This window comes from Synchiropus splendidus, chromosome 7 (genome assembly GCF_027744825.2).
Source record: "Synchiropus splendidus isolate RoL2022-P1 chromosome 7, RoL_Sspl_1.0, whole genome shotgun sequence".
In the NCBI taxonomy this organism is placed as follows: Eukaryota; Metazoa; Chordata; class Actinopteri; order Syngnathiformes; family Callionymidae; genus Synchiropus; species Synchiropus splendidus.
In genome coordinates, this window is record NC_071340.1 from 20,312,013 (window position 1) to 20,338,785 (window position 26,773).

Below are 26,773 nucleotides of genomic sequence, written 5' to 3' on the forward strand. Positions count from 1 at the left end.
AACTCGGCTTCTGCGTTTATATTTTAGTTGTGGAAGGTTGCGCAGGTAAGACTTACTGCAATGTGTTAACGTCCTGGAATACGAATGTATAAATGGATTTTTCCCGACTTGACGTGCATCTAACAGGAACATCTGGTGTCGGATGCGTGAAACCCCCGGATCCAGTGATACTGTACTTATGTATACAACAGCAGGGCATGGAGCGATAGCAGCTGAAACACAAATGTTCCGAAGAAGTCGGCAGAAATATCAAGTACCCGCGGTGAGAAAAGACAAGGGTGAGTGCCCCACGTCCTGCCCAGTCTTTCTTGATCTCCATCTTTTCTAAAGTTTGTGTTATTGTCTTGTAGATATAGACAATAAACAATAACAAGGCCTTTGTTTTTGTTTGTTTACAAAATAAACAATTACGAGTTTACTCAGACATTAAAAACAGAGTAAAATGTGAAGCAGCACGATTCAAACATCCATGCGGTGTAATTCAAATGCAGAAAAAAACTGGGGACAACCCGGATATAAAAGTATAAACAAATGAGGCCGAGGAATAAAACACATTCTCCCCCATGTTTCTCTCTCTGAAGGAAAGGCCCGGAATGATACGGGACCTCTGAAGTTTCTCTGGAGGACTTGTTGAACTTTGGACCTGCATCTGATAGAAGACCTTCGAGATCAGAGCAAAGAGATGACGAGCCTCGAATTCAGTCAAATAACCCGGTGTAAATATCCCTGCAGCAGCGGTGAGTTCTTTGATCTACGAACTAAAATGTCAGGTCTTCACTCACCTGCTTTTGTGGTTGTTTAATGAAACACCTGCGCCGTGGTTGAATTATTAGCCTCACGCTATTAGCAGGCATTAGCTTGATGTTAGGTGTTTGCTATGAACTTCGAGAAGTTTTCTTGTTGTTTGCTTTTGCCTGACTGAATGTGCTTGAATAAAACGTGCCCAATACATATAAAATACATTTGACAACAATGTTTAATCATGTATAAGAGCTGCTAATAAACAACCCTCGACTCAGATACCTTAAGTAGATGCAACATAAAACACATATACATAAAACATACATGGTTTTGTTTTCGTTCTACATTCGAATTAATACCTAAATCACGCTTTATACAGTCTAATCAACAGTGATGTCTAAAATGAGGCAAAAGATGTGTAATATTATGAAGTATACCAGTAAACCTCTTGTATTTGGAGTCATCCTACTTTATAGTAGTATAGACTTTTTCTTGATATAGTTCAGAACCGAAGTTCACTATGGATAACCGTTTCATAAGCACCATGAATGTAAAAAAAATCCTTTATAATCAGTCTTTTTTTTTTTTAGTTTTTTTAAAATATGTTTTGCGTGCTGGTGAGCAGGTAAACATGACGTGTCTTACATTCACATCAGGAAGGGCTTGTGTGTTTGTTTCCCACCAGAAGTGTTCCATTCTGCGATGCCATTGTCAATTGTTCCTGGAAACTCAGCGAAAGAATAAGAGGGAACTCCTGAAAGCTGCATAACTGAACCGGACAGGAGCGAGACGAGACGTTTTTCCTGGGGTTTTTGTAAGCGGCACATCTTCGTATCGTTCTCCTGGTCCAGCATGGGGGATTACATCAACTCTCCTCACAAGGTCACTGATTCTTTAATCTAAATTAATTCATCCCACATTATTGTTATTGCTGTTAAATCTTCAGTGGTTTCTCTTATGATTCCAGTCACGCAAGTCCTGGATTGAGGAAACCTTCTGCAAGAGAGAGTGTGTGAAGTTTATCTCATCGTCTCGGAACCTGCACAGGTACATTGGGGGACCAGTTGAATTGATGATTGTCCAGAAATAATTTAAAGTCTTGTGAGTTTCCTCAGTACAGGTAAATTAGTGTTTGTTGTTGTGTGAGTTAATTATTAACGGCTTTGCCTGTAACCTAGCCCTCACTTCCAGGAAGTCTATTTGAAGGCTTTGCTCATGTGTCACTTCCTGTTTCTTCCAGATGTGTCCCAGTTTGTCAAGTGTGCCAAAATCTCATCAGGTATCAATTTGGAATAATGTTTAGTTGAATTCTTCTTGTTTAGATTATCATTACCTGCTGCTGTTGTTGACCTTCAAAATTTATCACCAGTAGCTGTGGTCTATACTAGTCCATAAGATTTTCACCACCAGTTTCTTCATCAACCAAAGTGCATTACGTAATAACAAAACCGTCGATGTTAAGCATCAAACCAAAAGATAATTTGACCCAGTTTAAAGAAGACTGATGGACTGTGAGAGAGTGATGATGTCATGATGGGAGGATATACCACCTCAAAATAACAGATTCCATTAGACTGTATTTTCACTGTGGCTGCTATATTTAGATGCTGTTGTGGTCGTCTGATGGCAGAGCACTCCTGGCAGGAGTCGCTCCCTCCAGTATCCATCTGTCATGGTTCTGGTGAAGATGTGGAGGAAGACTGGGCCATTGAACTTCACACCAAAGCCACTTCCACTGATGCTTTTGGAACCATTGACTTCGAGGACACGGCTACACGTGTTTGCCGAGCCAAGGTGTGTTTTCCTCCTGAATTAACGTTGAATATGCAAACAACTATAATAATATTTGCTCCTCTCTCTCTCTCTACAGTATGTTCGGGTGGCGGTGGACTCTAAAACAGAGTCCATACTCCAGTTGATGATCAAGGAGTGGCAGATGGAGAGACCCAAGCTCTTGATAACTGTCCAGGGGGGGTCGGAAAACTTCAGTCTACCTCCGAAAGTCAAACAGGCCTTCAGCAAAGGGTTGATGACTGCTGCTGTCAGCACCGGGGCTTGGATTCTGACTGATGGCATCAATACAGGTCCGTCTTCAATTACTGTCTGTGTGACTCTGCTGCTGATTTGGAATTTCTGTTTGTGGCCTCACTGGCAGCTCACATGCTTATGCATGGTTTGGCTTGGTAAAATCATCTGATTAGAAAAAGATAATTATATTAAATAAATGCAAACATAAACAGACAACAATTTGCCTGCAAGTGGCAACATCTCTAATGTCCTGTAATGGCTGTCGTATAAACATTAGTAATATAACTCATAACCTAATTGATTCCATATAACCTTTTGTTACCAGAAGCTTTTGTCGATCAACTTTTGGATTTGCCTTTTATTCTCCTGCATCTGTACTGCATCCACAACACAGCAGTCACTGTGATTTCAATTGGCATGTTGTAACACGGGTGAGGGAGGTCCTAAAGTCCAAAGTGTCTAAAGTCTTGTAAATAAATGAGAACAATAAGTGTGTTCAAAGTGTGCACCCAGCTGTTGATACATTCCACTAGGCGTGTCCAAGTATGTCGGTGAGGCAGTGAAAACATTTGGCAGCCATGACTTGAGAAAGAGGAACACAGTTGGAATCACGCCGTGGGGAGTGATTGACAACCACACTGACCTCATCGGCAGAGATGTGAGTGCTTCTTTTCACTGCGGAGGTGACATGGTGAAGACACGGCAGGTGTACAGGTCTTGATATAAACGTCTCGTGATTTCTGTTCAACTTCAATTAGGTCTTCAGGCCGTACCAACCACTGGGTAACCCACTGAGCAAGCGAGCCTGTCTGAACAGTTTCCACTCTCACTTCCTTCTGGTGGATGATGGGACTCTGGGAAAACATGGCTGCCAGCAAGACCTCAGGAGGAGGTTGGAGAGACTCATTCAGCAGCAGAAAATCCATCCTCGTGAGTCGGCTTGGGAGCTCATGTACGTCTGTGACACCCCACTGATGTCATTCCTTCTCTCTAGGGTTAAATCGAGGAGTTCCGGTGGTGTGTGTTGTGTTAGAAGGAGGCCCTGCGATTGTCTCCTCAGTGTTGGACTATGTCAGTAGTGTTCCACCTATACCTGTGTTTGTGTTTGAGGGATCTGGGAGGGCAGCTGACCTGCTTGCCTTCTTACACAAGTTAACGGCTGCTGAAAGGTCGGTACTTTTGCTCATGCTTCCTTCTATCTACTATGGTTTTACTGTTTGCGGTGCAGCACCGAATATGACAAACATGTCAGATTTTGTAAAATGAAAGTTGCATAAATGTAAAATTAACAAAAAATATATATACAATCAATTCATTTTTGATTAAATCACTGCAAGTAGTTGAGAAATGAGCTGCCTAAATTACCTAAAGTGAAAAGCAATCAGTCGTCAGAGACTCAGAGCAGAGCACTCGGTGTAGAATGAGGCTAGTTTACACTGTTTTGGCATCATATGAAGTGTCCAAGTTGAGTAGTAACTCTGAATGTTCAGTCAGTTCAAGTACCATTGAGGCCTGGCAAAAGAGTTACAGTTTAACTGGATGAGGGTGATGCCAAACCTAAAGGTGGGACTCTTTAGAAATGAGATAACCGTGTCCACGGAATGTAAATAAAGTCACTGTTCAAATGTGTTCAAACATATGCAAACAACTTTTTGCTTTGCCTATTCAGACTGTCAGAACAATGTAATGGAGTGACTAAAGACACCAAATATAACTTTATAGTATCTTATAAACTGCTGTTATTTGCATGTCTTCGATTGTCGCATGGATGAAATATGTAGCTCATTGGACCATTATGCTCATTGGGCCAAATGGCCACTAGAGTGTGCTAGAGCTTAATAACTAAGCGTCAGCATCGTTCATATTGCTCAAAGGTTCAACGTTGATATTTCAAATCTACTCCCATTAATCTTCTGAAGTAAAATATTATTTAATCACTGACTGCTAACAGTGAGTGCATAATGTATGATACAAATAAGATAAATATGGTTACAAAATATTCAATTAATATTAAATTAATGAAAATAAAACTATCACTTGAACTTTATGCTTAAAAGTAAATGAAAAAACGAAAACTTGATTAGCTGTTCATTACAGACACTTGGAAGCCGACATCAAAGAAGACTTCCTGGTCAGGATCCGAGCTGTGTTCGGAGTGAATGCTGCTGAAGCTTCTCACCTGTACTCACTCCTGCTGAGGTGCATGGATCACAGGCAGTCTGTAAGAGAAGCCACATTAGAGAGGTGTTAACACGAGGAGAAATTCTGAGCCAGCGATAACCAGCCTCCATGTGTCCCACTCACAGATAACCATCTTTGACTCCGAGTCCGACGAGCAGGTCTCTCCTGATGTGTCCATTTTGACTTCAACTCTCAAAGGTTTTTTTAAATTACATTTTCCTATGCTCATAGTAAAATATGTTGAACCATGTACAAGGCAGCGTAGTGTATCATTTATTTGTTTATGTATTACATTATGATGGCAAGACTCTGAAATTATGCTTTGTATGTTTAACGCAAGGCACCAACGCCAGTCCTGCAGAGCAGTTGAGTATGACTTTGGCGTGGGACAGAGCTGACATTGCCCAAGACCATGTTCTTGTGTATGGACAACATTGGAAGGTAGGAACACTTTTTTGTATCTGTCTTTCACAATGTCCATCTACTCTGGTGCCTCAATTAAATGTGTGTGTGCTTCTATTTGTATTGCATTCATGCATTATTTTTAATATAACTGAATAATATATCTATCTATCTATAGATAGAGTCTGGAATAGGAATAATACAAAAGAGGAATAGTTTTACTCCTGCCATGAATTCAGGAAATAAGAGTAAAAAATGTCCTTATTGTGGCATAAAAAAGTCAAATGGTTAACCATCTCTTTGGCCTGTTGCTTACGTCTGAATTGGGACAAAAATGATTGCCATAATGATGCATTTTATCTGTGAAGTTGCAGTCCTTGTTATGAATTATGCAACAGAACATTTTTGTGAATCCCTTTATTTCTCCATGGATGCAGGAGCAATGTGTTTTCGTCAACAAAAAAATAATATTCTTGACCTTTGCTGACAACAGTAACTGATGTGCAATTTCACCAGTGAAACCTTAGTATTCAGGAGAAAATTGCTTTTCAATAGGTGACCACTTAGTGCCGCAGGGTTAAAAAGTAATTAAGAAAAAAATGATTTTGAGATATGATTGGAGAAAGAAGCAAAAGAAGAAGCGGGCAGATGCTCCGGCAGAGTTTTGTGAACTGGAGGATGAATAGGGACCGCTGCCTGAGGATCTGAAGCTGTGCCCGGGCTCATGGCAACGTGGCAATTCAGCAACGTCACTGGAAGCCAAGCAACACAGTGCTTTGAAAGAGATCCATAAGATCTTCAAATTATGTCTCAGAGTTGCTTTGGACTATTGAAGAGACTCTAAAAAGGGCCTGATATAGGCTTGGCTTGCTTTTAAAAAGCACTTTGGTTTCGTATCAAACAGAGTGAGAAATGACTTTTATAGCAAAAAGTTTGAATGACTGAGGGAGTAAATATCTAGAGATCGGAATAGTCAATATCTGTCTCATTTCTTTTTTCAAGGTTAAACATTAAAGTGATGAACACGATGGCTGTGCATGTCTACCAACATTTTAACCTATTTACTTATGTTATTGGTTCATATATATTTTAGATACTTGCCCTCTCCATAAGCACAACTTTCCCTTATCACTCTGAAACTGCTACTTTTTTTATGTTTTCTATCCAATATTTGGCATGTAAATTTGATAGGATGCAAGTTGTTGGACAAGCAGAGATTCATTTTGATCTTATTCAACAGACAAGGCCAAAACAAATAGAGACTGAGCGTGTTTGATCAGGAATAAAAACATGATAAACGGTTTGCTCAAATCATACATCTGCTATAGAAGAGCATGTGACTGGAAGTATGAGGCTCCTATCTTTTACAGTTCCCTCAAATGTCATTTGTATGATGTATCCGTGTTTCATACTTTAACAGCATTATTTTATTTGTGTATTTCACTCTGAAAATTCATGGTATATATGATTGGTTATGTGCCCAACACATTCAAGAGACATTTCCTGAACTCTGATTTTTTTTTTTTTATACCACTGTCCGATTAGGCTGGCTCCTTGGAGCAGGTTTTGCTGGATGCTCTGGTGATGGACCGTGTCGGTTTTGTCAAACTTTTAATAGACAATGGAATGACAATGAATCGCTTCCTGACTGTGTCTCGTCTGGAGGAGCTCTATAACACGGTATTTGTTCTCATAATCATGCATTTTCACAAAACAAATATTCACATGTTGTCTGTTGTTTCTTTCTCGCAGTGCTGTTCACACTTCTATGAATGTGTAGCACTTTCATTCATGCATAACTAATGAAAACCCTCCTTGTGGTGACTGCTGTTCAAATCCAAGTTAGCACAGACCTGTTAAATACAACCTGCATTTAAAATAACTGTGAATGTGTTTTCATTTCATTTGTTTCACTTTATAGCCATCTGGACAAAGTCACCATTTCCTTCACCACCTCGTTGAAGATGTCAAACAGGTGATCTTACACTGTAATAACATTATTTAGTCATATGTATAATCTATTATAATCACTTATTCCGACATACCAATATTGCATAATTTACTGTTTTATTGTGGTCATATTTTCCATTATTATTGCACTCATTTTAAATAAAGAGACTCCATGACGTTGACAAAAGCAAAATGTAATGAAAGCTGTTAATTACCACATTCATAGCATTACTTAGCATTTGCATTGGTTTTCTGAACATGTACCTACATGTTAAGGAACTTGGGTTTGTATTCAGGTTATTACTAAGAAGTGTCCTGGATCTGTAATGATGCTTGTCTCCACTGTGTTTGTGTGTGGTCAGACTTCTCTCCTGCCCAGTTACTGTCTCACTCTCATTGACATTGGCCTGGTGATCGAGTACCTCATCGGAGGTGCTTACTGCAGCACCTACACCAGAAAACAATTCAGAGCAGCTTATGGTCGCTTAAAGGGCAAGGTAAAGATAGGTCTTAAACTATTACAATAAACAGACCTGCTAGTCATCTGAGACAAGTTATTCTAATGCTCATGTTTGTCTGTCATTGAAATGGTCATTGTTTTCCAACAGGATCGGCGAAACAATTCTCCCAGACTATCAACAAGTGGATTCCTTATGAATTCAGAGCAGGGCAGGAATTTTAAGCACCAGCATTTCTGCAGAACTGCTCAGCCATACAAACAGAAAGTGAGTGGAAAAATTAAGCAAATCAACGCCTTAAATAGAGGAAAAAAATTATGTGGACAATTTTTGTAGTGATCTTTACTCTCATCATTGTCATGTCTCAAACACCAATGCAGGAGCAAGAAGCAGCGCCTGCAAATCGTCAAGTGTTTGATTCAAGTCCTGGCTTCGTTGAGGCTCCTCTGCTTGTCCCATTCAACTTCAACGATCTCTTTGTGTGGGCTGTGCTTCAGCAGCGGCAGCAAATGGCACTTTTTCTGTGGAAGCATGGCGAGGAGGCCCTTGCACGTGCTACTGTGGCCTGTAAACTCTACCGCTCCATGGCCTTTGAGGCCCGGCAGTGCAGCCTTGATGACAACATTGTAGAGCGGTTCAGCTCGTATTCACGGTGAGCATCTATCCCAACGTTTGTGTGAAGTTCCTCTCGTGATGCCTTTAAGGTCACGTGGTTGCTGTTGCACCTGCTCTGTCGCTGTGCCTCAGTGAATTTGGTCAGCTGGCTGTGGATGTTCTAGACTGCGCATTCCGTCAGAACGAGCAGATGGCAATGAAGCTGTTGACTTCTGAGATGGAGGCGTGGAGCCACTTCACCTGTCTGCAAATGGCTGTTTCCTCAAACAATCGAGCTCTGGTGTCACACTCATGCACTCAGACCCTCCTCAATGATCTCTGGACCGGGCCTCTCAACATGAGGAAGAACTCTTTCCCTAAGGTGAATGCTGATAGCCTGAAAATAGTTTCCTCACCGTTGATTGACGGTCAACAACTTCCTTTCCAGATTATTCTGAGCCTTTTGCTGCCTCCTGCCTCCCTGCTTTTGGAGTTTAAAAGCAAAGCCGAAATGAGCCACGTGCCCCAGAGTCATGAAGCATTACTGTTTGGATCTGACCTTCCAAAGTCGCCTGCAGTCAATGAGGAAACAGACCGCAGGGTACAAAATAATTTCAAAAATGTAATGCAGTTAACAGTGAGAATTCATCATTTTGCTCTCTCTCCCTGCACAGGGCAGTCATGATACCGAGCGTGGCTGCATCTGTCCAGCACTGCATGAGCGATGCCCCAAATGTCTGTCAGAAACGGTCACTTCTGTCGCAGTTTGTTTTTTTTCTGGGATCACAAAAATCTGTGAGGTCTACACTGCTCCTGTGGCCAAGTTCTGGTTCCACACTGTAGGTCATTTTCCTGCTGGATAAAGTTGAAAGTAAATTATGTAACATCATTGTTTGACAAAATGCCTTTTTGTGCCTCTGTAGATCTCGTACTTGGCATTTCTAGTACTGTTTTCCTACACCATCTTGGTAAAGATGGATGATAAGCCAAGCATTCCAGAGTGGCTGGTCATTGTGTACATCCTGACTACTGCAGTGGAGAAAACCAGAGAGGTGAGTAGGACCAGCTCATCATGAAAATATCTTTCATGTGTTCACATTATACGTGTCACTGATAAACCAATGTGTAAGAATGACTCTGCAACGGCTCTAATACGACAAAATGATCTTTCTTTTTAGGTTGCGATGTCAGAACCCAGGAAGCTGAGACATAAGCTGAGGATTTGGTTTTCTGAGTATTGGAACAGATCTGATGTGTTTGCCATCGGCCTCTTTCTGGCTGGACTTGTTTTCCGTTGGCATGAGCCATTCCGCACAGCTGGCCGAATTTGTTACTGCTTAGACATCATATTTTGGTTTGTCAGGCTGTTTGATCTGCTGGCTGTCAACCAACATGCGGGCCCATACCTCATGATGATCACCAAAATGGTACGGAGTCATTCCATTCAACCGGCTAATAATTTAGTCATCTTTTTTTTCTGCTCCTGCATGTCTCGCCACAGACCAGCAGCATGTTCTTCATCGTGGTCATGTTGGCAATAGTGCTGCTGGCCTACGGAGTGTCCAGAAAAGCCATCCTGTCCCCAAACGAGGCTCCGTCCTGGACACTGGCACGCGACGTTGTGTTCCAGCCCTACTGGATGATCTACGGAGAGGTTTATGCGTCAGAGATGAAGAGTCAGTAGCACCTTTTAATTTGCTTTGTTAAGCTGTCAAGTTGAATATATATCTACCTCTGCAGTGAGTCATTAGGTTTGTCACCTGATACAAAGCCATCAGAAACACATTTGTTCCATTCTTCAAGCATATCTTTGTGAAACTATGTCTTTATTCCACAGACTGTACAGATGCTCAATCATGTCCTCCTGCCCACTTTCTGCAGGCGGTGTACATGTTTGTGCAGTACATCATCATGGTCAACATTCTCATAGCTTTTTTCAAGTAAGCACTTATACAATGTCCATCAAGCTTGACCCCATTTCAATTTTTTCCCATCATTTTGCAGCAACATATATTTCGACATGGCATCAACATCCAACAAGCTTTGGAAGTACAACCGTTATCGCTTTATAATGACCTACCAGGACAGGCCGTGGCTGCCACCACCCTTGATCCTCTTTAGTCACATGACCCTCGGCTTGAGAGCCATCTATAGGCGGCTAAGGGGGCAAACAGGACATGATGAAAAAAGGACTGGACTTAGTGAGTCAAGTTCCAGCGAATGATGGCCTGTCTGTGATGGTGTAAACAGTGGTTGTTTTCTACTCCACGTCAGAGCTCTACCTCAGTCATGAGGACCGGAAGAAGCTTCATGAGTTTGAAGAAAAATGTGTGCATGAATTTTTCCATGGAAGCCGTGATTCCCAGCAATGCAACCAGAAAAATCGGATCAGAATCACAGCTGAGAGGTAACAATCGTGTGTGTGTGTGTGTGTGTGTGTGTGTGTGTGTGTGTGTGTGTGTGCACATAATGTTGGATAGCGTTGCTTTATTTTCCCTACTTTCAAGAACAATAACATCTGCATTTCTCTAGAGCAGAAGAGATGTCCCTGATGGTGGGGGAGGTCACCGAGAGGGTCAGCGCAATACAGGACAGCCTTTCAGAGTTGGACTGTCAACTCGGGAAACTACAAGACCTTTCTGTGTTGGCTGTAGACACAGTGACCCTTCTATCTGCTTCGGACATAAGATCATCTCAACACGTTCTTCCACACAGCTGGAGTCTCCACCACAGTGATGAGTCAAATGTGAAGCGACTCATGGCCCAGAAGTGCAAAAGTACACCATCCTCGTTGCTCAAGGGTAATCTATTATCCAGCAGATGGGTGTCGCAGGAGGGCCAAGTTGTTGGTCGGATGAGGGAGGGGATTGAGGAACGAAAGGTAAAAGAGCATGTGATGTTTTTAAACAACTGTACTTGTGTTCTAAAACGGATCTGTCTTCTCAGAAAACACATTTTTCTGATGGTTTTCGCCCTATTGAGAGGCGGCCTGCTCTGTCTAAGTCGGCCTTTTCTCAGTTTAGTGGACGTGGATATCATTCAAGTGATCTGCTGGATCAGAAACTCTGTGAGTCCAACGGGGCGTCACGCTGTGGATCTTCCCTTTCAAATAAGACTGCGGACAGATTAGTGCTCCACTTGCAGCCCAGCCAGGAGGACACATCTATGGAAGAAGAGGAGTTTGAGGACTTGAATGATGATGACAGCAGATCGGGGGTGGAATTGTTAGAAAAGGTTTCAAGTCTGCCTTTGACTAGAACCGACACCAAGCCTCTGTCTGCAAACCCTGGATTCAGTCTGGATGACAGCGAACCCAACAATCTGGAAATGATGTTTCAACCAAAGGACAGATTCTATGGCCATTGTAGGTCTCTGTCTGCCAGCGTGGAGAACATGACCTTTTCTGGACCAACCTTCAGCCCACAGAGAGAGTCGTATACTCGCATTAATAAACAAAGGGGGAGCAATGGTCATGTGATAACTCTTGGGGAAGATGATTCTTTACAATGCAGCAGGAGAAGAGGTGAACACACACAACATCTGAAAAACAACTGTTGGATTTGGTTTAGACAAAGTTGAGCTTGTTAGTTGCTACTGATTGTTTATATTTTTGCTCTGGAGCCTCTTCAACCGCTTCATGTTTCCACAGATTGGTCCAAGTCCTTAGACTTGTCTCAAGTGCTTGGCGTAAGAAGAACAATTCACTCAAGAAAGACTGTCAAGATCCAAGGCATTGTAAGACATCTTTTATTTTCTTTAACACTGATCCTCTCCTGAAGTTGGCATCAATGTCGCTGAGTCTCGGCTCCTCCGCAGTCACATCTATCGGACACCTCTTGGAGGAGACGCCAGAGGTTGGAAGATAAAGCTACGTGCTGGTCGGCCTCTGCCAGCCTCAGTCAGCTCAGTCTGTGTCATTGTTGTGACCTGTAACGGTTTGACTTACTGACGGACTGTTCTCCGATATTCATTCATAGATTTTGAGCCGGTGGATCGCCCTCTCAGGCTGAAGCCTTCTCACCAGGTAAACCTGTGGAAAATTGTGTCAGCAGTGTGGATAATTAATTATGGCAACATATGTTGGGGCATAGGGGGAAATTATTTGCGTATTAACTAGGTTGCTTTAATGATCTGTAATTGGCCTCTAGGAGGTTTGGAGCCCCAGTCCTTCAGCATGGAACAGCTGGACCAGATCTGTGAGCCCCAGGTTCTCGTAAGTGAGCTTTTCTTCAGACTGTCAATCAAATGCATAGACAAGAAAGTGCCGTACTTGACTCAACAATGATTATTTCAAAGTGCATTGACCGTAAACGTTACTTCCTTTTGTTCTAGTTTACGAAGTGGAGTTGCATCTGAAGGTAAATGGAGGAATTTCAATGTTACTCTTCAGTGTGTCTTTATTATGACTGTTTTTTTCCTTCAATTGTAGCTCCCAAGAGCAGGATCTTCCAGTCCTCGGAGGATTTGTATCCACATTACTCAGGTGTTATTTAATCAATGCACAAATATGATTAAAAGGATCAACGTTTTTGACATCATGTATGTTTGACATCAGCCATGGAAAGGAACAATCTGATGAGATTGGCTCACAGTATCCCGTTCGCTCCTGTCTCTCCGATGGGTTTGTGCATTCTTCGTTTCCTTGCTTTATCACCACAATGCTAACTGAGTTTCTCAAAGGCTGCCATTTTGCCTTCGTTCCTCATAGGAGGAGACGAAGTGAGTGTCTACACACTGATGGAGCTGCCCTCAGCAACTGTCTCGGGTTCGCCTGTACTCTCCTCGTGGTCGTCGCAGGGCTTATCAGCCGTGCTGCAGCCCCTGCCGAGCGAGGAGGGCTCTCTGGATGGGGGCTTGAGACAGGGCTGCCGGGTGCTCTGTGCTTGGGCGGAGTCTAACGTCCTCCGACCGGGTCTGGTTTATGTGGTGAAAGCCTTTCGACCTGAGGTGGTCGATGTTTGGCAGAAATTCTTCCATGGTAGCACAGCGCTCCAGCTCTGCTTAAGAGTAAGTTAGAGAAATGGATTGAAGTTACACCAAAGAAAATAATTGTTTGACCAAATGGTACACGCTGGCAGCATTTTTCATTAGCTATGTTGAAGTCAAACACCAGAGTAAACAATGCATTTCAGTGTATTTATTTAACTACATACTTGATGTAATGTATTTTCATCACTTTGAAGGAGATCCAGCAGCAGAGAGCTGCGCAGAAAATGATGCATGTTTTCAACCAAATGAAGCCTGCAGACATGCACTTCTCACCCAGGTATGTCATTGACTTTGACTTGATAGCTGTGCTTTGTTTTTATTTATTTGTTTATTTATTTTTGTTGAAGATTTCTTGACGTGTCTCTGGTTCTATGGCACTCAAATGGCCAATGGCTGACCATAGAGAGGGAGTTGCCAGGAAGATTTCGGAAATACAACAATAACACTGGAGAGGAGCTCAGACCAGAGTGTTTTCTGGAAGAGTTGCTACTTGCTTTTTCTCACTGGACCTACGAGTACTCTGGCAGGGAGATGCTGGTGCTCGATCTACAAGGTCAGCCCTTCAATTTTATCCACTCCCTTCTATGGTTGACTTTGAAAATATTTATATTTTGGCAGGAGTGGCAGATGAGTTAACTGATCCAACAGTCGTCATGGCCTCTGATCAAAGGTATAAACGTTTCATTTTGGCTAATCCTGTAAAACAAACTTACCAAAGACAACAGCAATCGTAGACTTCTTGACTGTAAGGTGGAAGTTGATAGTTGCAATAAAGTACATTTTGACCACTTTCACAAAATGTTTTGAAAACAAAAGGTATCATTTATTCTCATGTTTTTAGAAATGGAAATTCTCCAGCCATCTACCAATTCGACTATATGGTCTCTCACTGGTGAATTACTCTGTCATGGTGGCTCTATTTTTCATCTCTTAGAATGAAGTATGGCAAAAACTAATCTACTAAATCAAACTTTGTTTAAAAAAAAAGATTTGGTTTAAGTCGAGTTCGCTCATTGTTTGCTGATCTACAAACATATTACACATTGTCTTTAAGTCCACGAGTGTTGAAACACGTCAGGCAGAGTTTAGATTTTTGAATTGATTTTGAAGGACAAGGGACCTTTCACATCGGAAAATAATCATCATTGCACATAAATTCCATCCATGTAGAGCTGTACTATGTACAGCCAAACAGGATAGGATTATACCAGATATAGGACGAAGCAAATCGCATATATAAATAAATAAATCATAATTATAAATTATTATATTTCTTTTCACAATGTAAAAAAACATTTTTTTTCCTGAAATGGCTTTTTTTTCTGAGTACCTTTCTGAAAATGGCAGAGAAAAAGATGCATGTCTGCTATGCCGAAGTCCAACACAAGCATAACATTTCATTTCAGTATATTGACTTAGCTTTTCCTTTTCACTATTGAAGCTAGTTAAGATTGTGTACCTGTATGACAGAGAATACTTGAGGCAGCATGTTTTCATATCGCATCTCCAACTGCAGCAGCTGCAGAGGCGAGATGCTGTTTGGTCCTGACAACTTAGGAGAAGCTGCCATCCACGGATTCCTGCGAAAACACGTGTGCAGTTCCGTCTGTGACCGACTGGGCCTGTCAGGTGAGAGTTGCTCAACATTTGTTCGGAAGGTTCTGTATTTTCAGTGAGAAGCACATCAGAGGAGACTGAGATTTTTCTTTTTTCAATTTCCTGATGTGCATGCGTATGCATGTATTCATGTGTCACCTCTGTGTCGTCACTCCGGAGACCACGGTTGGCTCCGAGATGAATCCCCAACTACTTGAGCTGAAGACAACACACACCCAACCACCATCTAATTAAGCCATGAGCGCTCATTTATGTCTATAACAACACCATGTTTGAAGGATGGGGGTGGGCCCTGCTTGGTGCGTTGCGCTACACGGCCTTTGATTACGTATTAATCACGTCTTTGTGTTGGTGATGTGCTGCTGAGACATTAGCTTTGATTAGCTATTAATTAATGTCTCTGGGTAGACATGAAACCAGCGTCTGGAGAGTCGCTGCTCGGAAAGAGCCTGAGCGAAAACAAACACGCCCGGCAAACAAACACATTCAGACGCAGTTGTTTTGATATTTCAAAGGTGTGTTGTGTTTCCTCTTCCTCTTCTTGTGTCCTCTCCAAGATTTCTCCAACAATCGGAGCAAATTATTCATGCTGGATGCACGACTTCCTCCCCTGCCTCTCAGTGTGCTCTTTCTTGTGATAATGATCGTGTTGTTGGAGCGACATACCACTTACATTTTCTTTCTCATTTAGGGAGGCCTCTGGACCAAGAGGTAGAGAGCGGCGCCGCGGTGGGTGCGTCCGACGAGGAAGAATATGATTCTCATAATCTATGAAGCAGAAAGTAGGAATTCACCAGCATCTTAATCGTATGTTCGGTCACGCTGCGGCGTCATGATATTTCAGTACATCATTTTGCTCATTGTAGTATATAAACAAAGGCGCAGTTATCTCTATTTTTCTATCGTTGTGACTACTGAAGCACGTTGAAAATTCTCCACAAGTGATTCAAAGAAAGCAACTCTGGAATTCACCCATAAAATGTCTTTTTATTTCGTCTTCCCACATCAAAATGTCTACAAAAGCGATAAAATATAGAATTTTAACAAAAATGACTCCAGACCATAACATTGTATGTACATTTCAAAGGAGGACTCTGTGAGGGTCCTGCATAGCGCTGAACTTGTACCCACTCTGACCCGCCACATGAGAATATTTGCGGCTCTTAGTTGAGAAAGCATGCGGCGTACACACACTCGTACTTTGATTCTCAGGCAAAAGATGAAAACCGCTGAAAAGACCGAGGACAGATAGTAGAGTGGAGCACAGAGTCCGACAGAATCCCCTTTCATCAGATAAAAAAAAGCAAACGCTTGACTGTCAGTGTAATCAAGTACACAGATTTCATGGATTTTAGATTGACTCCTCAAGTAGACTCAGACAGTGGAGCATCAATCTGCTAGTTGTCCTTTTTTTTATTACTAGCTATGGCACTTTGAAAACAAAAGAAAACATGTTTATACATCAAGTTTGTTGTGTTTGTTTCATTAGTTGAAAAAAAGAGGTTCCGTAACCAAGTTCCATTTTGGGGCTGGATACAGGTTGCTACGGTTGCTACATTTTGTTTTATTTGCTCTTTCTGGGAGGCAAACACATTCTAAACAATAAATTAACAGTTTTCAACTCCAATTGCACACATCAAGAAAAGCTTACAAAGCGTCGGTAGAGCGAGCTCACTCTCACACCGCCTCTCTTGCTCACATGCGCACTCTTGTACCAGTGTTTATCGGAGTGTACAGTATTTTTGACAATGCGTACGAAAAGCATTTGGAAATTTCGGCTGTTTGAACCGTCTCGTCGGCTGTGGACGAGTGCTATTGTGCGTTTTGTGGTGTGTTAGTAGAATGGTAAAGGCTCAGGATGTGTTCAGCCTCTCACACTGAACAGGCTACTCCATAACATTCAGAAAAGATGACCCTTTCTCATTGTCTCCCACACGAGGTCAAGGGTCTCTAATCCGGTTTCAATAAGGCCAGTTCAGCAAGAGCCGTTCACTGACAGGTTGTACCAACTCACACATTCAAAGGTTGAACAAAAAGTCAATTTAAACAACATAGTTTAAATCCATCGTGTATAAATAAGAGAATTTTATTTCAAAAGTTCTTCATGTTATGAAAAAAAGGTTGCTTTGAACTGACTGGATTGACGTGAAGTTCGTCCTAGGCCCGTTTCCCGCCCTGCCAATGCCCCTCCCCGCCCACAATATGATTAGAAGAGAAAACACAAAGTCCCAAATGTTTCATTGCAATGAAACGTCATGCAAATAGAACAGAACAACGATAGGCTAATAGTAATAGAAGAATAGTAGTCATAATAAGAACAATAATAATAGTAAATAGTAATAAAATAAAAAATAATCTTACAATGCAAACATGACAGTAGTAAATGCCTCCAGTTCTTATTGCTACAGTTTCTTACTTACAGTGTTGTGTTGCCACTTGCTCTTGCCAGCACAGCCCCTCTCACAAACCTAATCCCACCCCTCTGATTCACAGTCTAAAAAGGGAAAATAAAAACATCACACATAAAAGGTTCATTTTCAGAGTCAGAATTCACTGTCCCAGTCACGCTTGATTCACAGCTTACTTTCCACACTGTCCCTCAAAGCAGCAACGCAGCAGTAAACACCAGTGTACACGGATGACACGAGCATACTGATACATAGGATAATGATTTTTTTTTTTTTTTTTTAAACAATGCTCATCATAAATTCTGAAGCGATTTTTAGACAGTGAATTCATGCTCTGTATGCTCATCCACGCAGACACTTATAACCAAAGCCTTGTCTGGGCAGATTGCTGACACACCTGTGCCGGAAGTACCGAATAAGTACTTTTCTTTTTTTTTTTTTTTTCCTTTTTTTTAAATTTGCAAAAAACATTAAACCCTCTTTTAATGCAAAGTCAAAAAAGAGCGGCTCCCTGAGAGATGCTGAGTAGTGCATCAAGCCTTTATGAGTGATTGTCTTAAAGTCACCGGCCTCTGATCGGGGTAGGGTCAGGAGTCCAAAAGTAGATCCTCGGCTTTGAATGAACCCATGATTTAGTCTCGAAAGGCAGCAGTGAACGGACTGGAATGTTCAGCGGAGCTCTAAATCTGTCTAAATTTGTGGCTCTCACGTCAATAAATGCATATTTTTGCAGTGTTAATGCACATTGGATTGATTTTGCCCACTGTGTTGTTATGATGTAATAACACACAGCAACACGTATCATTAACCTGTTTTTATTTATTTAAAAATAGGGTCGGAACTCTTTTAATGCAGTGGCCAAACTGTCATCAATTGTTCAATGATATATATGTTTTAAGTGCTTATGAATATGTGTATACCAAGAGACAAATATAAAGTGATTGTCGAGCACAGTTTTCAATATGAATTTCAATTCAACATTGCAGCTCATATTGTAGGTATGAGATTCTACAAATTCATCCTTAACCCAAATCATTTTTGTCATTTCACTGAAGAAGACAGTGAGTTGAGGCTGTAGTGCATTCGAGTGTAAATTGCTACCCTGTTCTCAACAGCTATAAGGGAGATGGTCAGCATTAGAAAAGGCAGTGTACAAGTTATTGCTCTCTAGAGAAAAGGGTCCTTCATATTCGCAGCCCGGAGCGATTGTCATCCATGGACTGGATTGTGCAAATAGTAACAGGAGGTCACCAGCCTTTCTATCGATGATTTGATGTTTGCTTCTTGTTACGAAATGTAAGTGTGACTTTTGTGCGTCCGTTTTTAATGACGTGGAATCTCATGCGGAAGCTTTCACGCGCTAGTGACGCCGGGCGGGGGAAGGTGGGGTTCACTGTGAGGTCCTGGGTCCCGATCTGTTGTCCCTGTTTGATTGTTCAAAAGCCGTCCAAGTTTAAATGGACGTGGTTATTGCAGCGACGATTAAATTAGAGATAGGGTGGCAAATCTGCCCTTTCTTTTTCTTGCAAAATAGAATATTTACGTATACATCTTCACCTTGAAAAGTAGTAGCCATTAGTTACTTTTTTTTTTTTTTTAAATCCTTCATATGCTTTCTTTACATGTTTCATAAGTTCTGGTAAGAAGGGCGCGTCGCCTTCTTTACATATGAACAACATCCAGACAAGGCTCCTATATATCAACAAACCCGAATTGTCTCCCGGTTATCACCTCATATTCTATTACACGTCTCATCTTTACAAATTCTGTACACAGAAAACTATCAAGTCAAATAAAAACACATAGACAAGGTATAATCAGCCAACGCAGACAGCTGTGTACTTAAATTAGGCTAACTTATTTAACCAGAATAAGAAGTAATACTGGAATCACCTCTGCGATAGAAGAATATCTACAATAGCTTCTCTAAATTCACTGTTCCCTCCCCCTCCTTCTTCGTCTTTAACTTCACAATGTGAAAAAAAAACAAAACGTTTTTTTTTTTTAAGTTAAAACAAATTAACTTACCCATTTTTTTAAGGATCGACAGCTTGAAATTATTCCTAGATTCATAAAGTCTGTACATTTCTGGTCAGTCAGTTCAGTTCATTAGACAGGATGAAGACCCACTTATGCTGTGTTTCGTTAGTATATACATTCTTCAGACTGTATCGGTGAACAGGGTGGGGTAAGTGCTGGACATTCCTATTGTTGTTGGCAGTAACGGTAAGTTTCTAGCAGTCTTCCTTTACTGTGAGCCCAGGTTGCAGAACATGAAGTTGCCATAGAGATGGCACTGTAAACGCTTGTCATGCCTTGCATTGGCTTTTTAAGTACTTGGTCCGTGTAAGTCTGCGGCGGGCGGTTACTTGGGCATGACCATGGTGGAGTTGGGGTCGGGGTTGAAGAGTTCCTTGTAGAGCGGAGGGAAGAGAATGTTGACTGTTTCTGGGTGGAGCTGCTGGAAGGCCTGGAGCTCCTCGGTGTGGAGGGTGCACAGGGCGGACAACGTGGGGATGCGACTGATCAGCTGCAAGAAGAAGGAGGTTAGAGGTGATGACCACCGGAGGATTGTAAGTTAAAGGAGTAAAAAATAGAAAGTATATTGTGATACTTGTATTGTAATACATAATCCAATGCTTAATTAAGGAAACACAAAAACAAAAATTTTATGTCAGTGTTTAAACTACAAAAAGTTGGTGGTGTGTGTGTAGCACTGCATTTGACTTCCAGTATTAAGGAACCTTCGTGCTTATGAGGCCTGGCTGAGGTCAGATACTACAGTGCAAAGATATAGTACTTGTTTTCATCTTTCATTCTGATTTGAATTCAGGCTATTTTTTAGGTCTTTATTTAATTATTTTTGCCAATTTTATTCCCCCATAGCTATTAATAGTCATATTGAAATGCTAAATGAAATAGCACTTTTATTTTTGTAACCAAAGTAGGATGTAATATATTTAACAACCTTCACTCCTTCATCAGCAGCGTATATGATGTGGCCCTATAGGATGGTAAATTGCAGCGATCGCAATACATCTCAACATTGTAATATCTGGACACATCGCGAAACAACCACCGATATCGCGATGCTTATCGTGTCGTTCTGACTCACCTTAGCGAGTGCGTCCTCGTCCATGTGGTTTTTCTGCATAATGTGCTGCAAAGCAAAGTAGATCTTCTCCTGGAGCTTCTGAACCTTCCGGGGCTCCATCAGCCACGGTCGATCTGCGCGTTGAGAGACACTCGGTTCAGTAAATGAATATGTATTGGTAACGCTGAGATCTTACCTGTGGAAATCAAGACTGCTGCGGAGAAGAGGGCAATTTCTTCTTCCGTCAACTGCAGTGAACACAAACTCTTGGCAAAGTCGAACACCGCACTCACTAGGTCGTCACAACCTTATAGAAGAATCAGAAGGCAAACAAATGTTTATTTATATTCATCATTAAAAAAGAGAATTCTATTTGTTTTTTACTCGTAGATGAAGGTGTGTCTTTACCTAGTGCTTTAAACATCTGCATGCCCCCGTACTTTCCTTCGAAGAGCACAGTGTTGTTGAGAGGATTGAAGGCTCTGCACATCCTTACTAGCACAACCTCCAAACATCCTAGAATGGGACCAAGTGAAAAGCTCAGCTGGGTGTCGCCGCACTTCCTCGTGACTGCTAGTTCTTGAGGCTCACCTGACTTGAGGAGGAGAATCTGGTCATTCTGGCACAGTTCCATGAACCCTGAGATGCGCTTGGCGAACTCCACCACATACTGGATTGCATGGGTGATTTGAATGGCACACTGCTGCCACAGCACGTCGCGAGGCTAAAACCACAGACGTAGACAGGTTAAAAGCGGTTTTACAGGGTCGGAGGGCGGGTTGCGTGTATTGCGTGGCGTTACCTTGCTCTGGTACATCTTGACCTCTTCATAGGAGTGTGTCTGCCAGGCTAGCTGCTGGAGCTCCTCTGTTGTGTACTGACACGTCTCCAGGTGGGACTTGATGATGTTCTGTGCAATGCGGTCTGAGCGAGAGGAAAGAGGGATTGTTATGTTTTGCTTTCAAGCTGTCACCAGGCTTCGTTTTAAGTGAATGATTCAAGTAATGTGTCGCTCTACTCTTAGAACTCGCATATTCACCAGTGGGTGGATAAAACAGCTCAATTATCCTGAAAGAAAGAGGTGGTTTATGGTGGTCTACAGGTCCATCTGGGTAGTGGACCTGGTACTCAAGTGATCACATTTCTCTCCTTCAATTGTCATTACTGTGAATTCCATATCATGACTTAAAGGACAGAGATGGAGGTTGCTATATCTGGGTTCCATTTCTGTGGTCAGCTTAGTCCGCAGATCCCTCTGATATTTGGAGTAGAACTGCTGCCACTTACAACTTCGAAAAGGAACCAGGGACCAGGTGGATGAATTCAGGTGGCAAGAGAAAGGGACTATATTTTGGGGAAACTACTTTCAATGGCTTGAATGGAGTGACGTTATGATGTAGCCACTAAAAGTGACTTCAACTAAACATGTTTTTAAGTTGTACAAGCTTAGAGCGACATCAGTATATGGCCACGGGATTTTAAATGCATAAAAAAAATCTGGTTTATTTGCTTTGTTTGTGCCATTAAAAGGGGCAATATTTAGCATCTAAAGTACAATGGATTCAGCATATTCGTCCAAAAGTTTCTCTCTCAGTCTGAAACCATCCGGCTACCACCTATTTTCTGTAGTGTATGCAGCCTATTTGAGATATAGTTACCCAGTTCTCCCATGCTGGCGTTGTTAGGTCCCAGTTGAGTTTCCTGGTAGCCTCCGTAGCTAAAAAGGTTGGGCACCGGCGTCAGATCATACACAGGCTCCTGCTTTATGTGCTTCATGCCTGACATGTCCAACCCCGACTGGTCCGGCGATGCTTGAGTGGAGTCCATCCCATAGTAACCCCCTGGCACCCCGACTCCGTTACCATGACCTCCTTTAGGCAGTTCAATCACATGACCATTGGCGTATGTGCCTCCAATCTCATGGTTCAGAGTAGACAGTCCGTTTGTCAGGCTGGAGGAGTAAACCCGAGCCAGAGCCTCTGCTTCCCCGGTCTGCTGCTGCCGCTGTTCCTGAAGTCGGGCCTGGTGCTTCTGGACTTCGGCATACAAACTGTCGCGCTGCTTCTTTGACATGCGGCCAAATTTAACCGCTGCAAGGGGATGAAACGTCAAAGATGTTAAACGGGCAAACTCTCGTTGTCGCCTCTAAGACTTTCGTTTCGGTGCCTCACCATCTCTGGACATTCCTAGTGCTAGACATTTCTGCAAGCGACAGTGTTGGCATCTGTTTCGGTTTGTTCGGTCAATGAGGCAGTTCCTCTGGCGTGGGCAGGAATAGGAGGCATTATTCTGCTGACTTCGTCTGAAGAAGCCCTGTCGGTGGTGAAAGATGCAGTTAGATTCACAGTCAGTTTCACCGACTGAAGTAATCCGCCCTGCAAGGACCTTACCTTGCATCCTTCACACGTGATGACTCCGTAGTGGATTCCTGATGATTTGTCTCCGCAAATTTTGCATGGTATGACTTCGATTTGGGCTGTCGGGAGGAAAAGAAACCAGACTTGAATGCTCTGAATGACTGACACTTCTCGCTGGATCCAGACCGTCCACCGCCTGATTTAGACACAGACTTCAGAGCTCAGTTGGTGGGCTAATTTTAGGGTTTAAAAAGGCACATAACCTACTTGTTGGTATCTGATTGAGGCTTCAGAGCGATTCACTTTTAGAAAACCACTTAGCAAGGGCAAGGCGACATCTGGACCGTCTGCAACGAAGGAGCGCATACGTGCACGGACGCATGCGAGTTCAGCTTCAGTGTGTGTTAAAGCCTGGCGACCAGGGAGGTTGCTCTTAACAAGATAACCTGTTACATCACAGACGCACTATAACTGTTCTCTCTTTTCTCTCCCTCTCGCTCGAGGAGTGCCTCTAACTCCAACCTGTACTCACTGTGTATAGGCAGCTCCATGTGGACTCCCAGTCAATGGCACAGACTCAAAACAATTCATCAAAAGCAGCCGTAGCTGGAGGTGAATGAGAGCGATCCATCGCAGCCCGGCAGAGAAAGCTGGAGTTCCTGTTAAGTCATGGAGGTAGGCAGGTATGTCTGCTGAGGTGGCACACTCCATAAAGAGATTAGGCAGCCCATCTAATCCTAAATTATTTCCCAATGAGCTGTTTCTGCTGAGCACTGGCTAAGCCACCGCTGAAATAGCCGTTCACCTGTAATCTACTTGCATGGACCCGCCTGCGGGAAAGTCCACAGGTGTGAGTTTTCTCCGCTCATTTGTCGATGGACTTTGGGATTTTACGTGAGACTAAATTCATCTGTGGTTTCCTAATCTGTCTCATCTTTTCCTCTGCACCGAAGTCTCTCTCGAGGTGTTTCACGAGTTTATCTTCTGCAGGCTGAGAGGGCATAAATAAACACGATGTATCTAGTTGATAAATTGATTGGCTATTGGCTGCAGAGTAATGAGTTTTCAGTCTTTGTAATTAGATAATCAGGATCAATGGAGACGGATCTGTCTGTCCAAGTGAGAGCACTGGCTTCCAGCACAGAACTCCAGGTCCACCTTTGAATACATTGTTCTTTCAGGAAAAATGTGCCGCAGAACTGCGTCCACTTCCTCCAGCACAGGAGCCCAACTGACCTGACACGGTCTTTAAATGTAACCTGATCCACTAGTGATGTCAAGTTGGACTGGAGCTGGTCGTATTCACGAGGTCAAGTGTGATGCAGCGCGTTGTGATTGTGCGCTACTAACATCCAGGATCAATGAGCTCCTGCTTCATGAATGGTGGTTGACATTGAAAACAACCTAAAAATATGAATCAAGTTCCTTTAAAAAGTCCCTTGACATGTGCATATATAATCTGACACTGGTTAGTCCTCTGACTTCATGTGGGTGTCAGTCATTGGTTATGTTGGTGCCCTTCCCTTCAGTCTGGTTTGAGATGTGACCCATTTCCAATCACTCGAGCCCAACTCCCGCCGAACTGGGTCACAGTGGCATACTGGACGTCGAGGATGCACATACGATGCTCGCAGAGTTGTCAGTGGACATGGCCTCTTTAACATGCTATTAATAGTCTGGTAAACGGGTCAGTGGAACCCAGGACTCGACTTTTACCATCAACCAGTATATGAGCAACGTAAAGGACTTGTTCTCCCGTCAACCCTCTCACTGCGGGCTGTTGTTTTACCGCGCATTGTCGAGCTCTCACTGCCGCCGTGATGTGACCGTGCATACTCATTAGTTTCCATTTACTACTTTGTGCTTGTGGAGAGTGATTATCTTCCGTCTCTGCACCTCATGCCTTTTGGAAAGGGATAAATATGCCCAGAGGAGAGCAGTGAGCTGGCGTGTGTATTGTTGCCGCGCGTGATTCAGAATCAAACCTTTGTGTTTTTAAAGAGGCGAGTGAGTGTTTCACAAATATAGACACAGAAATTGAAATATGTGAGCATCCCTCTGTGTGGATGAACGTGTGTGTGGGCGTGTGCATTGTGGAGCGCGCGCGTGTCTCGCTCATCGCCGGCGGCGTCTGTCAGGTGGGATGTAGAGAGACGGTCATGACAGCGTTGTCGTTGCCAGGGTGACCACCCACTCGTTGCACTCGTCTGGCTGTCACATCGATGATGTGCTAAGCTGTCACACTTGTAAAGGAAGTGATGTCACTGCTCATCCTGTTGCCCTCTCTGCATTGTGAACGCTTCAGCAAAACAACTCCTACCTTTTTTTTTTTTTTTTTTTAACAATATACGTTTGATGCTTTGTTGTACTCCAGCTGCTTCTACACAACTTTCCACCTGCCGGCTGTGAAGACGAAACGGTGTCCTTGTTTTTGAAGTTGCGCTTATGATAATTTTTACCTTGATGTATGATACGGATGGGAAGTAAAGTAAAACAACTGGTGGGCGTCAAAGCTGCGGCAGGTACTTTATTGTTGTCATGTTGTCAAGTTTTTCTCTAAGTTGCTCTGTTTTCATAATCGCACTACATTACTTTTTTTTATGGCTCGTCCTGAAGTTTCTTTCAGTTGCAGGATGGATTTTAACCTTTTCTATATTACCCTCCTGTACTTCTCCAGTATGGAATCATAAAGTATTTGCTTAAGTCAGGTTTTATTTACTATTTTTTCCCCCTCTTCAATGGTTATTATTTGACTCATTTTCATGGACATGCGATTGAAGTGCTTTATGGATGACTATTACAGTAATAGACAAGCTCTTGAAGGTAACAGTTGAGCACTTATTTGCCAAAATACAAACCAGTATCTGGACTGACAGGTCAGTGAAATACATTTCCAGGTAATGTGAATGGTTTATTATGTCCCTTCATGCTCCCTCCCTCCTCACGACGTGCACTCTCGCAGACAGTGTCTCTGGGTGTCACCTGACTGACCCAAATGAGTGACAGCCTTCTCGGCCAACTGGAGGACGGGGCATTATCCTGCTGTTGTTATGTAATGAGTGGACTGCATGGCTGGCTGTTCCTCGGCTCCAGGCTCAGACGTTCAGATACACAGCATCTTCATCTGGGCCGACACAAAAGTGCATATCCCCACACACGCACACGTGTGTCTGTAAGGTCCTGGGTGGGGCCTGGACGGCCCCCTCCTTCAGACACGTGTGCGATAATTGATTTTTAATGAAGTCAGAAACTCCTGTGTATTTCCAAGGCTGGCCCTCGCTTTAAATAGAAGCCTAATTATCTTTATCTGTGGAGAAGAAGCGGCTCCTCCGCTCCCACTTCTTAGCTGCAATTTGTCAGGCACAAATTAGCGGCTCCGTGTCAGAAGATTGAATGTAATAACGCCGTCATGCGCTGATACTGTACCAACAGACGGACTCCACTAGGTGTTGCTATTTTTGTTCGGCACGTGTTTGCACTGGGGTGCGAGCCAAGAGAGGCAGACTGGACATGCATGTTGCATTTGTACAGCCTCAGGCTTTGGGACGACAATAGAAGAGAAACACAATTCCCTGAACACACTTGAGGTTCAGTCGTTGTATCACAGCTTATGGAACAGTTGGAATCACTTTCCACCATAACTTTTGTCAATGTTAGGCACTTCAGAAATACAAACACAACTCCTTACTCGAGTCCCAGGGGCGGATTTGTTAGGGATGTGGGTGCTCCGCCGCTTCATTAAAAAAATATGCATATAGCTTCTTTCCAGTTAACTCGACATCTTCTGGGAGAATGAAGGAGACGAGCACTTTACCCTTGTTAAATTTCAACAACTCCAGCGCTGGCGTTAGAAGTCTACACACTGTGAATTATGCTATCACTCCTCACTCTCCACTCTGTTTGAGTTCCTCCTCTTTAGTTTCTCCTGTCTGTCTGTAAGTGCGACTTGGAAAT

General features: G+C 42.8%; 2 protein-coding genes across 9 annotated transcripts in view; one reads left to right on the forward strand and one right to left on the reverse strand.

Annotated features, from left to right (window-relative positions):
• On the forward strand, window positions 1-17,843 carry trpm6 (transient receptor potential cation channel, subfamily M, member 6). Of its 7 annotated transcripts, XM_053869540.1 has the most exons (43): window positions 1-45; window positions 127-278; window positions 582-737; window positions 1,427-1,623; window positions 1,709-1,788; window positions 1,982-2,020; window positions 2,346-2,535; window positions 2,612-2,825; window positions 3,303-3,427; window positions 3,528-3,699; window positions 3,764-3,938; window positions 4,867-4,990; window positions 5,076-5,148; window positions 5,291-5,391; window positions 6,898-7,032; window positions 7,274-7,327; window positions 7,665-7,799; window positions 7,911-8,027; window positions 8,141-8,412; window positions 8,508-8,736; window positions 8,803-8,955; window positions 9,029-9,193; window positions 9,278-9,406; window positions 9,533-9,781; window positions 9,856-10,030; window positions 10,192-10,294; window positions 10,359-10,555; window positions 10,629-10,761; window positions 10,887-11,235; window positions 11,301-11,877; window positions 12,004-12,089; window positions 12,171-12,261; window positions 12,332-12,378; window positions 12,503-12,567; window positions 12,687-12,712; window positions 12,784-12,837; window positions 12,910-12,975; window positions 13,063-13,361; window positions 13,538-13,620; window positions 13,691-13,896; window positions 13,962-14,013; window positions 14,860-14,972; window positions 15,652-17,843. In XM_053869540.1, the coding sequence occupies exons 4-43, from the start codon at window positions 1,594-1,596 to the stop codon at window positions 15,732-15,734; spliced, it is 5,766 nt and encodes a 1,921-aa protein (XP_053725515.1). In that variant the 5' UTR covers window positions 1-45; window positions 127-278; window positions 582-737; window positions 1,427-1,593; the 3' UTR covers window positions 15,735-17,843. The 7 variants fall into 7 exon arrangements, 4 of the variants coding, with proteins under 4 accessions (XP_053725515.1, XP_053725517.1, XP_053725516.1 ...); XM_053869542.1 differs by lacking the exon at window positions 1-45 and having other exon boundaries at window positions 97-278; window positions 14,863-14,972; XM_053869541.1 differs by lacking the exon at window positions 1-45 and having other exon boundaries at window positions 97-278; window positions 1,430-1,623.
• Window positions 15,827-26,773, reverse strand: part of rorb (RAR-related orphan receptor B) — an 18,568-nt gene continuing 7,621 nt past the window's right edge. Inside the window, exons 1-10 of one of the 2 annotated variants that reach the window (XM_053869544.1) lie at window positions 23,352-24,021; window positions 22,853-22,938; window positions 22,634-22,775; window positions 22,121-22,552; window positions 21,265-21,386; window positions 21,054-21,186; window positions 20,871-20,978; window positions 20,659-20,769; window positions 20,484-20,596; window positions 15,827-19,898 (exon numbers count right to left, since the gene is read on the reverse strand). In XM_053869544.1, coding sequence (XP_053725519.1) covers window positions 19,734-19,898; window positions 20,484-20,596; window positions 20,659-20,769; window positions 20,871-20,978; window positions 21,054-21,186; window positions 21,265-21,386; window positions 22,121-22,552; window positions 22,634-22,775; window positions 22,853-22,938; window positions 23,352-23,370 — 1,431 coding nt within the window. In that variant the 5' untranslated portion in view covers window positions 23,371-24,021 and the 3' untranslated portion in view covers window positions 15,827-19,733. Of the gene's footprint in view, window positions 19,899-20,483; window positions 20,597-20,658; window positions 20,770-20,870; window positions 20,979-21,053; window positions 21,187-21,264; window positions 21,387-22,120; window positions 22,553-22,633; window positions 22,776-22,852; window positions 22,939-23,351; window positions 24,022-26,773 lie in introns of those variants that run through there. The other variant, XM_053869545.1, reaches the window with a different exon arrangement.

Excerpts from the sequence above, each read along its gene's own strand:
- trpm6 (XM_053869540.1), top strand. The coding sequence starts at position 1,594 with ATGGGGGATTACATCAACTCTCCTCACAAG. Across the intron at positions 1,624-1,708 it reads ACATCAACTCTCCTCACAAG|TCACGCAAGTCCTGGATTGA; the intron begins GTCACTGATTCT and ends TTATGATTCCAG. Across the intron at positions 8,028-8,140 it reads CTCAGCCATACAAACAGAAA|GAGCAAGAAGCAGCGCCTGC; the intron begins GTGAGTGGAAAA and ends ACACCAATGCAG.